The following is a 16308-nucleotide window of genomic DNA, read 5'->3' on the forward strand; positions in this document are numbered from 1 at the left end:
GTTTGAAGCAGAAGTACATAAGTGAAGTGACAATTATGCTATTTGTAGTGTGTAACAATGCTTAATTCTTTCTTATAAGTGGCAAGGGTCCCAGTGAGCTTTGCAAGAGAAGCTTTGTTGTTTGCAACATTTTGTTCCACCCTAGGAAACATCTTTAGACAGAATGAGGTCACCCGTATCTGCACCTCCTGCTGCTATGTGTATGTTGGCTCATGACTGATTGCCCATCTTAGTTCACCTAACTAACCAGTTATGAGCCAGTATCCACATATATCAGGAAACACAGATACTCATGGCCTCATTCTGCTTGTTACCTAACACTTAATGAAATGTGGCAAACAACAAACCTTTCGGAAAGCTTAAGACCCTTACCGCTCAAAATAAAGAATTAATTAGACAAATAAAAAGACTGGCAGAAGCTGAACAATAGAGGAATTGCCATTGCCTTTAGCTCATCTTTATAAAAGAGAATACATGTATTATATATATATATATATATATATATATATATATATATATATATATATATATATATATATATATATATATATATATATATATATATATATATATATATATATATATATATATATATATATATACATACATACATACATACATATATATATATATATATATATATATATATATATATATATATATATATGTATGTATATATATATATAAATTTTTTTTCGCATGAAAGCTATAATATAAACCTGTGCACACCACTCATTTTCAGTGCACTTGTGTACAGCACAATTATAGAGAATATTGATAATTTTTTAAAAGTTAAATTAATTTTGTGAACAAATCCTGTTATTTTTATGTATTTGTAGAAAAGCCAAATTTATACACTTTTTGACAACCATAATATGAATTATAATTAAGCTTAGAATCAGATTTCTAATTATACTGTTTCTTTTCAGTGTGTGAAGCGTCGCAAACGACCCCCCAATGTTCTCCTTATGGAAGTTGAATTAATCAAAGGAAACAAAGGCCTTGGATTCAGCATTGCTGGTGGTATTGGAAATCAACACATTCCTGGTGACAATGGTATTTACATCACCAAAATCATGGAGGGTGGAGCAGCACATGTGGATGGCCGCGTCTGTGTGGGAGACAAGCTCATTGCTGTGAGAGAGACACCAGTGAGTGGAGGATGTTCGCATTAGTGATAATGGGAATGAGTTTTCATGTATGATATGAATAACGAAGTCCAGTAATTGAGTATATTACAGTAGTGTAGTCAGTGAGTCAGTGGGAGCCACCATGTGTGCATGGGGCTCAGTAGTCCCTTAGGTGCATGGGTTTGAATCTGGGCCACAGCCTGAGGTTACCAAGCAATAATGCAGTAGGAGTTTACTCTGGCAGGAAATTCCACATGAACACCCAGATAGGGAAAAGACTTCTTGCCTCACCAATAAAATGGAAGCCATCTGTTTCCTTTGTCATCTCCATTTACCACCCAAACACTAAGCAACTAACTTATTAATTTTGGACTTAATTCCTTACAAACTGTATTCTCAGTTAAGAGCAGAGTTGTGACTTGCTAATGTTGATGTTATTATGTTTGTATAAATGGCAGATGTTGCATTTTGACTTTTCTTTGACTATCAAATAGCTAAGCCATGCAAGATTTAGTAAACATGAAGGAACACATCTATAGTATTGTCTCACCACTCTATCAATATGATGTGCCTTTAAATCCTATAGTTGAGATCAGGCATGAGATCAGTAACACTTTTCTGGATTCCATAAGATATGAAAAAATACCACTACATTTTTTGTCATTTACTTGAAACTATATTTGATGATGCAGAATCTCCAGGACCTGATGAAGTATACATTCTTTGCCCTACTTCACAACTCTTATTTATTTCTTTGAGTAGCAGTTAAAACCATAGCTGGAGATGGAGCTGAGGCACCAGTGACTGCTCAAACCAATCTGTCCACCATCTCTTCCTTTTCCTTTCTCACTTATTGTCACTAGTAATATATATAGTGGCTCTCAAAACAGCTGACACAATGTGTATGTCTTTAATTTACAAGTACCATACAGCCACACCTTCCCCAAAATAATGTCATACTGTTGTATCTCAGTAACTTTCAGTATATATGATAACAAGAATTTGCAAGCCTAGCCTAAAACTTATTCTGAACAGAAGTGTATAACCAGCTTCCTCTCCCATTCAAATTTTCTTGGTATTTGTATTTTTCTGTTCTCTCATAATGGTGGGGTAGCAGTGTACAACTCTGTCAGAGTTGGTTCAGTGGATTGGGTCAATCTGATGAATAACTTGTCCATTTCATCTTCCTGCTTCCTTGTTTGTTGCTGGTCTTCTGCTAACTTCAAGTGGTGAAGGTCCCTGATGTATCTTATAACTCAGTCAACTTGAACAATTTGCTTGAAAGTCACTGTTGCAGTGACTTTCCAGTGTCATACCTGGAGTTGCATCTTGTGTGTTAAGGCTTCACCCACATGGCATTGCCAACATCAAAATGATTATAGCCAATTGCTTCATCAGTGAAAGGTGTCAGTTGATCTCTAATACGCTCTGTATACTGGTACAATATGTTGGCAGGTGTTGACAATGGAGATTCTTTCCATGGCAATATGTTGTATTGATACAAAGCTTCTGTAATTAAACACTCCTTCCTGGTCATGATTGCTTTAACTGTTGGTAGATCGAGAATGCTCCACCACTGAATCTTAATGGTACAACAATGGCAAGGTCCTCAAGCAACATGGCCTCAGTCTTCTCGAACCCACTCAGCCATAGGTTGTGAAGCACCATCAGACTTGGGAGTTAGCAGTATGTCAAAAGCAGCCACCATTGTCACAGCTTAGATAGCCTGTATGAAGACATTCAGACTTGCTTCTTCCACATCTCTTCTTTATTTTTTCAACAGCAAAAATTGTAGCAGAGGACAAAGCCAATCCACCAGCAACTGCTCAAACTAGTCTGTCCACCAACTCTTTTTGCTCCTTTTTTCGTCTACTATGGCACATGTAGCAGCCTTCAAATCAACTGACTGACACGATGTTTAGGTCATTACAAGTACTATACAGCCAGAGATATACTTCCATCTTGCAGAACAGTTTACCAGATCATCATAATGTCAATCCTTGTACCTAGTGGAACATTTCATTGATTTTTATACTTCTACTACTGTTTGTACTTAATAATTTAGGAGAAAATTATGTTAATTTCTTTACTTTTCTCAACAGTCAGGTGATGTCAATCTTGAAAATGTCACCCACGAAGATGCTGTTGCCTGCCTCAAGTCCACCACTGACCGTGTGGTATTGGTGTTGGGTAAAATTGTAACCTCCCAAACCAACTCTGCCCCAGATGTGACAGCTCACCCTCCACAGCCTACCCACCAGCCTGACCGTTCTCTTCCTCCCCGTAAGTTGTTACTTAACCACCTTCTTTAATGCAGTGTGTATTGTTTGTTTGTGTGGCTTATATATATATTCATATGAAAGACTGTAAAATGTAATTGCAGATCACTTGATGACCTCAGATAGTTATTACTTAACCATGTGTGTAATATACTTGTATTTTCATGTATTTGTATGATTTAGAAGTGAAGGATTGGAGGATTGTAGAAAGATTGCAAATTTATTGAGAATTTTCATAGGAGTTGCAAAAATTTACATGACAACCACAAGCTCTTTTTTGCCTATTTCTGCTTTTATGTGTATGATATAACCCTTCAGCATATGAACTTAACCATCTTCATTTCAAAACATTTACCTTTGCCATAGAACTCAAGCTTTCTGTGTATATTTATATATCCCAGGAATCCTTGATAGAGAAATTACATCCCTGTAATCATTTTCATGTGAGAATATTGAACTTACTACTATAATTTCTTAATTAGAGCAGCTACTTAGGACATTGTCATGTATCTAATAGCAAGAGAGTTGATGTCAGGTATGGAGCCAAGAATGGGTCTATTAGTTTTCACTGTTAGGCAAGTGTTGTTTTCCTCGCCAAGACAACACCAACACTGGTTGTTAAGAATGTTAAATATACATCTTCTTTTATCAAATACTTATAACAGTGTGATAGTACATAATATATAGAACTTCATGAATTTCTTAGGTGGTGCTTGTTCCCTTATCAAACCAAGGGCTGCATGCCTTCTGTTTTTCTCCTTCTCATAGGAAATCTCTTATCTTTTGCAGCAAATATTTTCATGCATATATGCATGAATGTATGTGTACACACACACACACACACACACACACACACACACACACACACACACACACACACACACACACACACACACACACACACACACACACACCATGTTCGGCTCACAATTGAGAAGGCCTGGGTTCAAGTCCCAGGCATGGTGAGACAAATGGGTGAGCCTCTTAATGTGTAGCTCCTGTTCACCCAGCAGCAAGTAGGTAGAGGGTGTAAGCTGAAGAGCTGTGACATTGCTGTCTCAGTATGTGATGTGTGACTGGTCTCAGTCCTACCCAAAGATCAGTCACTATGAGGTTTAAGCTCTTTCTGTAGGGGAATAACTGGCTGGGTGAGTGACACACACACACACAAATTAATAAACCATATGGAATTAATAAACCATGTAGAAAAGGTAGACAGACAAGTTTTGGAGATGCATGTGAATGAGGAAAAAAGATGTATAAGAGTACATACAAAAAAGATTAAGATTTAATATCTCAGTGACATCAAGAAATATAGTTATCTTTACAGAAGCATTGATCTCTGGAATACTTTAAGGGAGGAGGTGGTTACAGCTGCTAGTGTGAGCAAATTAAAGAGAAATTGGATAACTATAGATATGGAGAGAGGACAAATGAGCTTTAGCTCAGACCCTGTACAATACAACTAGGTAAATACACATAAAACTGCATAAAGGAAAACTAGATAAATTTAGATATAGAGACAGGATGACATGTGTAGCATAGGCCCTGTTTTCTGCAGTAGGCAGGAATACTAGTCTTCTGTTTCTCCTGAGCAATAAATAGATAGCATTACACAGTACAATTTTTTTGCTGTGAATGAGTTTTATGTAAAGGATAAAAGTACTGCCAACTAGAAGGCTCCCAGAGAGAAAGCCATACCATAATATGAAATATGGCCAAGCTATGGTATTCCATTTTTGTGTATGTATTAAAAACGTGTGGGAAAATTGGATGAGCATGAAAAGAATTATTGATATGTGTTGAGATCTGACTCAAAATCTAATAAATTGCTTCTTGACCCAAGGTCAACTTTGGAAAAAAGGATAAATGAATGAATAAAGAAATAAATTCCAATTTTAACTTTTTGTGATGTCTTGCACACAGACAGACAAGTAAATGGGCAAACAGACTGAAAGACATGGGCAAAGACATAATTTCCGCCTTCAGATATTGTGTTTACTTATTATGAACCAATGGTCCAATAACTCCTGTCAAGAATAAGCATATAAACACAGTATGAAAGGACCTTACATATTTACTTCCTCATTATAAGATCTGGTCATTTATATTTTTTTGTGGAAATGTTTCACACAACACTCAGTCTTTGTCTCATGTATTTCTGAGTGTAAGATGATATTGATAATGAGGATGATGGCAACCATAATAGTAATAATAATTTACACAACTAATACTTGTGCAAGTAGTGATCAGATCTGCATATTAGTACTATTGATGAAAGTTCCTAGAATACTGCTTTTGCCTGCCAGATCCTTTGTCTAAAAAAAATATTCGAGCAAGCCTTTCACAAAATCTTGTACTGTCACATACTTTATCATTGGGTTTACCTCTGAAGAGTTTTCTTTGTGGTCATGATGGAACTATAAGTGATGGTGTAGTTTATTATTATTTATTTATTTCATTGTTGGTATGTGGAAGCATTTATGTTGTTACATATCACAGATTGTTTAACATTCCCATAAGATGAATAATTATAATTATCACATTCTTTATCTCCCATAATTTAAATAACTATTTTTCTTTTCAGTATCTCAATCTTCCTCAGTATGCAATACCATCCCTCCAGGTCCTGATCCTTGCTAAGTTTGCTTTTCACAGAACACAGCACTAAAAACTGCGGCACTCGTGTTCAGCCGTGTGTGCTATAACACTGCTTGCTGCCAGCTAGAGTTGTACAACACACACACACACACACACACACACACACACACACACACACACACACACACACACACACACACCACCACCACCACAACCACAACCACCACTACCGCCACCATCACTATCACATTCACACACAGTTCGTATTTCGTATCTACTTAAGAAAAAATTGACATATTTTTAGTCATATATCACCATGTAGTATAATAATAATCAAGAGATATGAATATTTTTATCCCTCACAGCACCACATAGATTTCCACTTCTTTAGAAATAAGATCTGTGTTGTGCTTGTTTCATGCATCAGTCGTATTAGTCATTAGTGAAATAATACCATGCAAATACTGCGGTTTGACTAATGGACAGTTGTAATAAGGGCAAATGCAGAATATATACATTCAGTGTGGTTTAGACATGTTTCTAAAGAACATGGACATAAGAGATAAGATACCTGGACATCTTTTGTCTCTTTACACCCATTACTTGTCAGAGCACATTAGCATTTGCACAATTGTACTTCCTTAATGCTTCAGAAACAAGATGCAGGCATTTTATGAATAATATTGATGCCTTGGTTATTGATTTCATTAGACAGACTTTCTTTTCAGTAGTTTTTACAATTAATATTGATACTTTGACTGTTGATGTAACTAGAGAGACTTCCTCTTCAGTATTTATTTTTTACGAATAACCAATAGTCTTGGTTATTGATGTAATTAGAGATGTTTCCTTCTCTGTAGGATTGATGCCTTAGCTATTGATTTCATTTGAGGTATTTTGTTTTCAGTATTTTTTTTACGATTAATGTTGATGACTTGGTTATTGATGTAATCAAAGATATATCCTTTACAATAACTGATGGCAGGGAAACGTCAGTCCACTGCCTGCCTACCCAACCACTCATTGTATCTGCCCTTGTATCACTAGAGTGCGCTGTATCCGCCCTTGTATCACGAGTGCGCATGTTTAACAAAATGCCATTAATACCTACTGTATCATCCCCGAGGTGATGAGTACCTCCTCTTTACTAACATGTGTGATGAAGCCCCAAGAGTGTCTGAGAGCTAGTCTAACTTTCCCTTCCCCCTCTCCCTGCCCCCCAGCCACGCCGCCCCCAGCTTCCCACGACGGCAGCCACAATGAGCATGGCATGGACTCCAGCCCCACACCCGATGACCTCATACCAAAGTAAGTAACCTTCTGTTCTTCTGTCTGGTGTGTGCATGTGTTGTACAGCGCTGTCAGTCAGTTGAGGTGTCGCAGGAAAGCAGTGCATCGCTGAATTTTAGTTTTTATTAGATGGACTTACGCGTTTGAAAGCCCTGTTACGTCATCTTTTCTTCTTCTTCTTCTTCTTCTTCTCATACGAAAAATAAATTAGCTTTTTAAATTGCCGCTTCCCTCTAAAGAAAAAGACATTAAAGAAGAATTTCAATTTTTATGTTCTCCTTGTGAAGTAGCTGTTCAGTCTATATATGCATGTTGTGTGTTGTGCACAGTAAGAGTACGCATTTGCCAGAAGAGAACAGGCTGCAGCCCTTCTCTGAGGCATGAGAGGAGACAGTTGGTCAGAGAGGACACGAAGAGGGTCAGCAGCAGGTTAGCAGCGTCCTCTCATTTCCCGTATGTACAGTATGTAGTAACTCTCTAGGCACTGGGGAGGATATCCTGTATGGGTGTGTGGTACTGTATACGTGTGGGAAGATATGTTACGTGGACAGCGGGAAGGATATTAACATTCTTCTGTGAGAGAATTACAGTATGTGGTGCACTAGTGATGTACGGTAATTGTATGATTTTGGGGTTTGGCAGCTTTTATTTGGGAAAGTTTTCACATTAACTTAGTATTGAATAATAATAATTATTTTGAGATACGTGAAGGAACTGTACACCGTAAATATACATCCATATTCCACTATGGCCGTTTGCACGAGGATGTAACGAATGATGCATTAATTAACGTGACTCGGCGGCGCGGCACCATTATACGTTTAAACTCCATTGTGCAGTGTAGCACACGGGTACTAGTCACATTTGAACCTAGCGATCGATTGGGTAATTCGGTACTCGGATACAGTCAAGAAGGATTTACGCACTGTGTAAATGGATGTGATCCTCTTATGATTTTTTTGTTTTCTGTCTCCCCGCCCTCGGAGACGCATGCCAGGTGTATTTGATATGAATTCTTACTTCAGTTTATTCATTATTTTATTATAATTTACAATGTCTTACACAATGTTACTAACTATACGAAGTTGGTCCAAGAATATAATAAAAGATGGTAATCTGTTAGGTTTATTTTTCATAGTATATTTTCGATGTATAAGGCAACTCTGCTATTGACCGCCAACGCTTCATCTGAGCGACAATGGAGGGCATCGCGGCTGGAGCAAGCGGTTGGCGGGGAGTATTGTGTCCGTTGGAAGGGGAGGCCGCCCTGCAGCTGCCTGGCCCCCTCCACCATCCATCCCCTCGACACTCATGCTGCACGTAACACGACTTGCATGTAAACACTCGTTCACGCAACTACCTTATGACTCACTTTCAATTTACCTCACGTTATATCAAACTGTAAAGTAGAGTATACGAGTCATGTTCTCAGAATTGGTCACCATTAATTTATTTTATAGAAGCGAGTTTATAACAGCATCCTCTGTAGGAAACATTTTACATACTATAGCGAGCAAAGGCTTTTTTTTTTTTTTTTTTTTTTAGCATATAGTCTAAACAAGCTAAATCGAATTGAAGTACATATTTTAATTGGGATTCTCTCTCTCTCTCTCTCTCTCTCTCTCTCTCTCTCTCTCTCTCTCTCTCTCTCTCTCTCTCTCTCTCTCTCTCTCTCTCTCTCTCTCTCTCTCTCTCTCTCTCTCTCTCTCTCTCTCTCTACTTTATTATATGTAAGCCTTTCCTCACGAATTACTGCGGTTCCTTATTTTCGTATATGCCTGCTTATTTTTCTGAGGGTGAACAGATACTTAACATCTTGCTCTCCAAACTATTTTTCCTGGGTGCCCCCCTTCAACCCGATCCGCGTGGCGATAAGCAGAGAAACGAGTCATTATGTGGAGTGAACGGTCGCTTGTGCATCGCTGTGTCATAAAGCTTCGCGGGCGTGTCCAGTTTTCTTTTTTTCTTTTGATCAGTGTCTGCACAGAGGATTTGGTTTTCTGTCGTCACGCTGTGAAGCATTTTTTTTTTTTTTCTATAACTCGAGCAAGACTGAGGTTTGTTACTTGCTGTGCTTGATGCCTCGATTACTTTGCGAATTAGTATGAATAGTTGAAGTAATTATGTATATTTCGTGTTAACCGACCTCGCAAACAAGTGGAATAACACACACACGCACCAGAAAAAAAGGGATAACATTAAATAAGCAATCCATGAATACTCAGACTTATGAATCCCTCTCCTCTCCGCTCCTATTGAAAAAATAAAAAAAATCTTACAAAATTATAAGAACTACAATGAGATTTATTCCACCTTTTTGTGCAGCCAGCCTATGTCGTAATCGCAGTGGCCTGCTTCGAGACACAGGCGTACAGTGCGTGTCTCCTACTGCTGTACTCTACGTGTCTCGTGGGAGGCCACTGAAAGGGCAGACGGATGGAATACCTTTCACTAGTATAGGTCCTTCCCACGCAGAGAGAGAGAGAGAGAGAGAGAGAGAGAGAGAGAGAGAGAGAGAGAGAGAGAATGATTATGATTTTAGTAATTGTAATACTATTTGTGGTAGTAATAGTAACAGTAGGAGTGCTGATGGTAGTAGTAGTAGTAATAGTGGTGGTGGTGGTGGTGGTGGTGTTCAAGGTCATTTGGTGGAAGTAGATGGCATAAACAGCAGTAGTAGTGTGGTGGCGGTGCTCAAGGTCATTTGGTGGAAGTAGATGCCATAAGCTGTAGTAGTGTGGTGGTGCGAGGAACGAAGTTAAGGCAGTGATGTAGGGAATGGTGTTTGGCTGTATTGGGACCATAGGAGCAACATGAGACCCTTATCTTGGAATCAGTGGCGTGTAAATGTGAAGGGTGGTGTTAAGCGGAGGCGCGGCTTAGCCATGCCAGAGGGTGAGGTCACGGCTGGTGCCTGCCCCTTTCACCTGGCTGTGTGTGTGTGTGTGTGTGTGTGTGTGTGTGTGTGTGTGTGTGTGTGTGTGTGTGTGTGTGTGTGTGCTCACATTCCAGGTCCATATTGATGGAGTTGTCCCACAGGATGTGTCGAACACCTGAGTAGTTATTTGATAATGTATGTTCGGTGCTGCATATTAATTTATTGCTCGAAATCCTCAGAGTAGATTATTCGCCAAATCACCGATAAGAAAGATCATTTTATCAGTGATAGGGTATTTTTTGTCCCAATAATCAGGAAATTATGTCAGTTCTCCACCAGGTATTTCTTAATGGTAATAGAGTGTGGTAGCTGCTCGATATGATAAGGTTCAGTGCATTGCATAATTGGTCACATTTTTGTGAACACAGTTCCGCTACAGCTTATAGAAGGTTATCCGTTATATATATATATATATATATATATATATATATATATATATATATATATATATATATATATATATATATATATATATATATATATATATATATATATAAACTGTTACGGTTCCAACATATAATAAAGTCGTCAGTGAAGAAGCGAATTAGCCTCAAGTGTGTTATAAAAGTGAGGACTACGTGCTATTATTAACGTTACTTCAGTAAGGCATACACTTCTCTAAGTCAGACTGTCAAGCCTCAAGGTCATACAAGTCACTACTCGTGTGGTCTCCAGGAGGCGCTCAGGCTGTAGGTTCTAATACTAAGCGGTCTGACGCTGTCCAGACGCCCTTCAGGCAGGCTTGTGCCTCGAGCTCCTGCCACATGGAGCAGAGACCTTGGTTCATCATACCAGACACCGTTGGAAAGGAAACGTTCCCACGCTGTTTCAGTTTAACAGCATTGTGGACATCTCATGATCTAAATATATATGTACACAGAAGCTGCCGTCTTGACTATAGTTTTATTTCCGAGATAACGTGAACTGAATTAAAAAAGTGTCAAGTGTTTTATAGTTAGGATGCAGATAAGAAGATATTAAGAGCACGCACAGTACAACTGGCCGTGCGTTCAATTGGTAGTCTAATGTGTTGCTGGTGGTGGAGTGACGCCTGGCGCCGAGTGTCAAGAAAGGAGAGGTAGGACTGTTTTAGGAGATAAAGAGCAAAGCTGAGCAAAACGTGACGTACACCATCAATTTATTTCCATCATGAGTTTTCTATATAAATATATGCAATAATGTCACAACAATCCTTAAGCTTATCTTTCCCTGTGTAGGAACAGGAGAGTAGAAAAAATTATATTATATTATATATATATATATATATATATATATATATATATATATATATATATATATATATATATATATATATATATATATATGTGTGTGTGTGTGTGTGTGTGTGTGTATGTGTGTGTGTGATGCCTCGTCAGCCACCGCAGGCTCCGCCTTCTAGTGATAAGATACGTGCGCTACGGTGTGCGTTCGTTTCCCACGAGTACCCTGGTGAAGTGCTGCAGGTACACCAGTTCTGGTGAAAGACTCGAGACATGACTCATGTTGACACTTCGTTGTAAGTAGGATGGGTGTACATGTACGTAGAGATGGTTATAGTAGTCTGTATTTTCGAAAAAAAAAAATTGGTTTTGGCGGGAATGAGAAAGTTGTCAGTTTGTGATTTATGTCCTTGTGTAGTACGTGTGTATTATATATATATATATATATATATATATATATATATATATATATATATATATATATATATATATATATATATATATATATATATATATTATTTATTTATTTTATTATTATTTTTTTTTTTTTTATGAAATGCTCAGAGGTCACTCTGCTCTTGCCTATAATATGTTGTTAAGGAATATATTACAGGGATTGAGGTATGCCTGTAGTGCAGGTCAGAAAAGTTATAGCATCAACATCATCGTGATGTTGTGCGGTGAGGAGGGTGGGAGGGAGGGAGGGAAGGAGGGAGGAAGCATAGGAGGAAGGGCCCAGCACGTCCAGATGCGCGTGTTGCCATAAGAGTATTTTGTATTTATTATTATATCACGACTGTTTGCCAATTTTGCACAGATCAATGATGTATTATATGTGTCCCGTTTATGTAACCGCCTGATATCTTAAAAATATACTTCTCATTGTTTGTTCCGTAATGGATGGAAGAGAAGTTGGCACCCATCTCCGAGACTGATTCTGACTGTAGCCACAGCCCATGGCGCCAGTCTTGGCCCAGACACTGGTCGGGAGATGTGTGTTGGTGCATGTAACCGTGTGGGTATGAGTGTGGGGCGGTGATTCAGTCGTGTTCAGTGTGCACGAATTCATGTTGTCTTGGTTGTTGTACATTAAAGCTGGAATGTGAAGTTTTCAGAGATGGAAAGTGTTTGTGATGCGGAAATCAACAAGAAACTGCTCGCTGGCAAGATGCTGGTTGCCCGTGTGTCGTTAGCGGGGTGTTGGCTGCCCGTGTCGCGGCCTGGGTGCGTGGTGCGCGTGTCGCTGAGGTGGTGATTGATGCCCATGTGTTGACGCCAGTGTGTGTGTGTGCTGTTGATAGCAATCTATATTCTGTTCGTGTGCCATTGATGTTTAGGCAGTGGCTGTGTGTTGGGTGTTGTGCGGGTGTTCTTTGCTCGTGTCGTTGGCTTGTGTCCCCGGTGTTATAAGGAATTTGTTGACGTGTGAAGAAAATTTATGCTGGACAAATGTCAAGCTTTTCGCGTGTGTTAATGTGCAGTTTACATTGCAGCCCAATGAAATGTTCTCCCATATTATTAACATTCTAATCATAAACACTATTGAGTGATAGCGTAAATGTAAAAGTAAAAACGTACTGGAAATAGTACGTAATATTTTTCATAAGCTGTTGTTATAATAAAAGGACATAAACTGTTATAATCAAAGGACATAATCAGTGGAGTGCTAGAAAGAAAGACCAATAAAAGATTGTCCCGAGCCGCACGGCAGTTTTTCAGAAGCAAAAAGCTAGGTCATTCATTATGACTTACACCTAAACGAGGTCGTGAGAAGGGAGCAAGGCTGTCGGGGTACGTTCCTCCCAAGGTCGAGGCCGCGGCGGACAGGATGACCCGGAAGAATGGCCTGCCGCCCAAGGCCAACGGCACCCTTGTCAGAAAGAAAAATCCTGAACTTATCACGAGGTAAGGAGACGGCAGCACTCTTGAGACTGAAGGTTGTGGTGTGGGGGTGGGAATGCATCATAAGCATGGTCTCTGTGTTGCGTTTTGGGCACGTTATTGATGGTCATCCACTTTCAGCAACTTAGTTGAGTAACGGCATGAACAGCAGAAGACAATAAGGAATGTCGATATTTAAGATCAGATCATGATGCTGAATCATTACACGGATATTTAACACGTATTTGTTTCGGGTTTATGAAGTAATATGGTATTGCATTTTGAAGAGGAAGAAATAGTCCATAAGTGACTGCATTTGTTTAGTCATACTATGAGAGGAACCGTTGTTTAAACACAGTGCACATTAATGCTAGGAACTGGGTATACTCGTAGCTACATATCTACGAGTGGTTGTGTTTGTTACTTGAAGCGTGTTAATTGCCGATGTCATTTAAAACACTCATCGATGTATTTGCTGGCTCTTCCATAGGATGTGTAGTTTTGGTCTCTATCATGAAACATTTGGTATTGTGCACAGAGATTGGTGATAAAGTTAACGGTACCGGAGCAGGTTCAGTCTCCACTGTCTTGTGTCTTCATCATAGGAAGCCGCTGTGTACTGACGGATCTTGAGGTGAGTGATAGGGAGAGTTAGTAAGGAACACAGTTAATGTATGAAGATAGACATTACTTACAGAGTGCTGGATGATTTGTTCAGGCCTGTGTGCTGTGTTGTAAGAACGATGGGATGGTTTCTAAGAGATGGTTAGGAAAAATATATATACCTTAGGTTCACATTTTTTATTTTAAACGAAGCTATTCCCAGTCACGTCACTTCACCCTTAACCCTCTGAACCTTGGGCCCTGGCATCGTTGCTGTCCGTTGAATGGCAACATGCGTGTTTAATGCTCTTTTTGCCGAGACAGACACTGGATGGCTCCATCAATAAGTCATGTTACACACTGCGAGGGGTGATGCCAGCAAGGGCTACCATGCGAGAATACGAGTCTAGCGCGTTACTACCTGTCCTTGACTGCATGTCCCCGTTTTAGGGCGACATGTGGTAGGAATTTCATCACTGATATAAGCTCAGCAGTCCATCCCAGCTTGGTAACCTGAGTTCAAGTTATGTGCTAGGTTTTTCCTCACGCATTTTTTTGGGCCCAGGATCTAATCGACGTCACTCGACACCAAATATGACTGGTGTGTGTTTATGTAATGTGAACAAGATCTTATATAAACATTGTTGTTAGGATTTAATATATTCCTGTATACGTACTGTACATGACAGCCGTTAGTTAAATAGGCGGTAACAAAACGGTGCTTAGTTTGATATGAAAGATAGCGTCAGTGAATGCCTGATGCTGTGACCTGGTGGCTGGACACAATCCCCTTGATGGATGCAGTCACTTTTTTTTTCATATATCTTTTTTTTTTCCGATACCGTTATGTTAGATATGACAGACTTGCGAGTTCGTTTTAAAGGGAATCATCGCAGGAATGTCACTCTTGGCACCGTGCCCGTTACCGTGATCGCTGCAGTATTTGATTGTTTTTAATTGCAAATATGGTCTTACTGCCCCTGTTGCTGTTATTGTGATAATGTACTCTCTCTCTCTCTCTCTCTCTCTCTCTCTCTCTCTCTCTCTCTCTCTCTCTCTCTCTCTCTCTCTGTTGCGGAGGAAAGTACTGGCCAAGAAGTTGTTTGTTTTTTCTGCCTTTCATTGCCTGGCACTGAAGAGTGACCGGTAGAGCAGCTGCCGGCGCTCTTTCTGTCGAGAGCTTGACGCGGTTTTTTTTTTTTTTTTTTTTTTTTTTTTTTTTTTTTTTTTTACATTTTCGAGGACCACAGCAGGGCAGTACTCAAATTTATCAATTGAAAACCCGCCTGCTCTCCTTGTGGCCTGTATTGTAATTCTCTGCGTCAGCCGAGTTCCAAATTGCTGTTACCTGCTGACATTTGTTGGTGTTGAATTTTGCATTTCGTATCGGCAAACCATGCTTGAAAGATCATGTGTGATTTAGTGTGTGTGTGTGTGTGTGTGTGTGTGTGTGTGTGTGTGTGTGTGTGTGTGTGTGTGTGTGTGTGTGTTCAGCATACTTAACCAGGAGGAAAGCAACTTAAATAAATACTCCCTCCCAATATTACCTGGGTAGAAGCTGAGACATGAAGCAGAGTAATGCAGGTGATTGGGATCCGTCCAGAGAAGCGCAAGTGACAGCACACGGATTAAGAGTTGCCAGGATCCGTGAGCTATATGTGTTCAGTCATCCAATATCTAATTTTAACTTGGTGCCGAGGTGCAGAAATGGTGCTGCAGGTGTGCGAGGAGACTGAATAGGGAGCGAGTGTTGGGCTTGACAGGCGTCCGTCTTAGTTCTCAATCTTGACGACGCCCTGAAATCGTTAGGAGTGTCTGATGTATGATTTTCATATTGACTGATTTTGAGGAATTACTTTGGGCTGTCTTTTCACTGATTTCTTCATTTTAACCAGTCATTTATTGTCTTTTACCTTCTTATCTATTTTTAGCTCTGTAGGTGAACATGTGTCAAAACTAATTAGGAACACATGTACGAGTATATATGTAGTATCGTGTCATGTAGTACTAACTTGCTTCTCTGTAGTGCTATACATATATTTTTTTTTTTATCAACACAACCGTCGTGGTCAGCTTTCTCTCCAGCCCCTCCTCATTACGTGTTATCGGGGCATAAGTAGAGCGATGCCTCGAGCTGCCTGCCTGAGGTTGCTAGGTAGCGAGGAGAGTAGCCGGTCAGGTGGAGCCGAGTTGGGGTGCAGCCAGCTAGGCAACCAACATACGAGACACATACGTTCTCTCTCTCTCTCTCTCTCTCTCTCTCTCTCTCTCTCTCTCTCTCTCTCTCTCTCTCTCTCTCTCTCTCTCTCTCTCTCAAGGCTTTTACCACGAGCTCCCCTCCCAGGAGAGCCCTTCCCCGACCCTCA

The 16308-nt window shown here is 39.6% G+C and overlaps 1 protein-coding gene across 8 annotated transcripts in view; it reads left to right on the forward strand.

Annotated features, from left to right (window-relative positions):
• LOC135111129 (disks large 1 tumor suppressor protein-like) overlaps positions 1-16308 on the forward strand; it is a 196947-nt gene that overhangs the window by 135523 nt on the left and 45116 nt on the right. For all 8 annotated transcript variants that reach the window (XM_064024123.1, XM_064024119.1, XM_064024124.1 and 5 more), the window contains 3 exons: positions 930-1151; positions 3233-3413; positions 7234-7318. In XM_064024123.1, the coding sequence (XP_063880193.1) occupies positions 930-1151; positions 3233-3413; positions 7234-7318 (488 nt within the window). The remainder of the gene's footprint in view (positions 1-929; positions 1152-3232; positions 3414-7233; positions 7319-16308) is intronic.

The sequence above is a fragment of the Scylla paramamosain genome, chromosome 21 (assembly GCF_035594125.1).
Source record: "Scylla paramamosain isolate STU-SP2022 chromosome 21, ASM3559412v1, whole genome shotgun sequence".
NCBI classification, from domain to species: domain Eukaryota; kingdom Metazoa; phylum Arthropoda; class Malacostraca; order Decapoda; family Portunidae; genus Scylla; species Scylla paramamosain.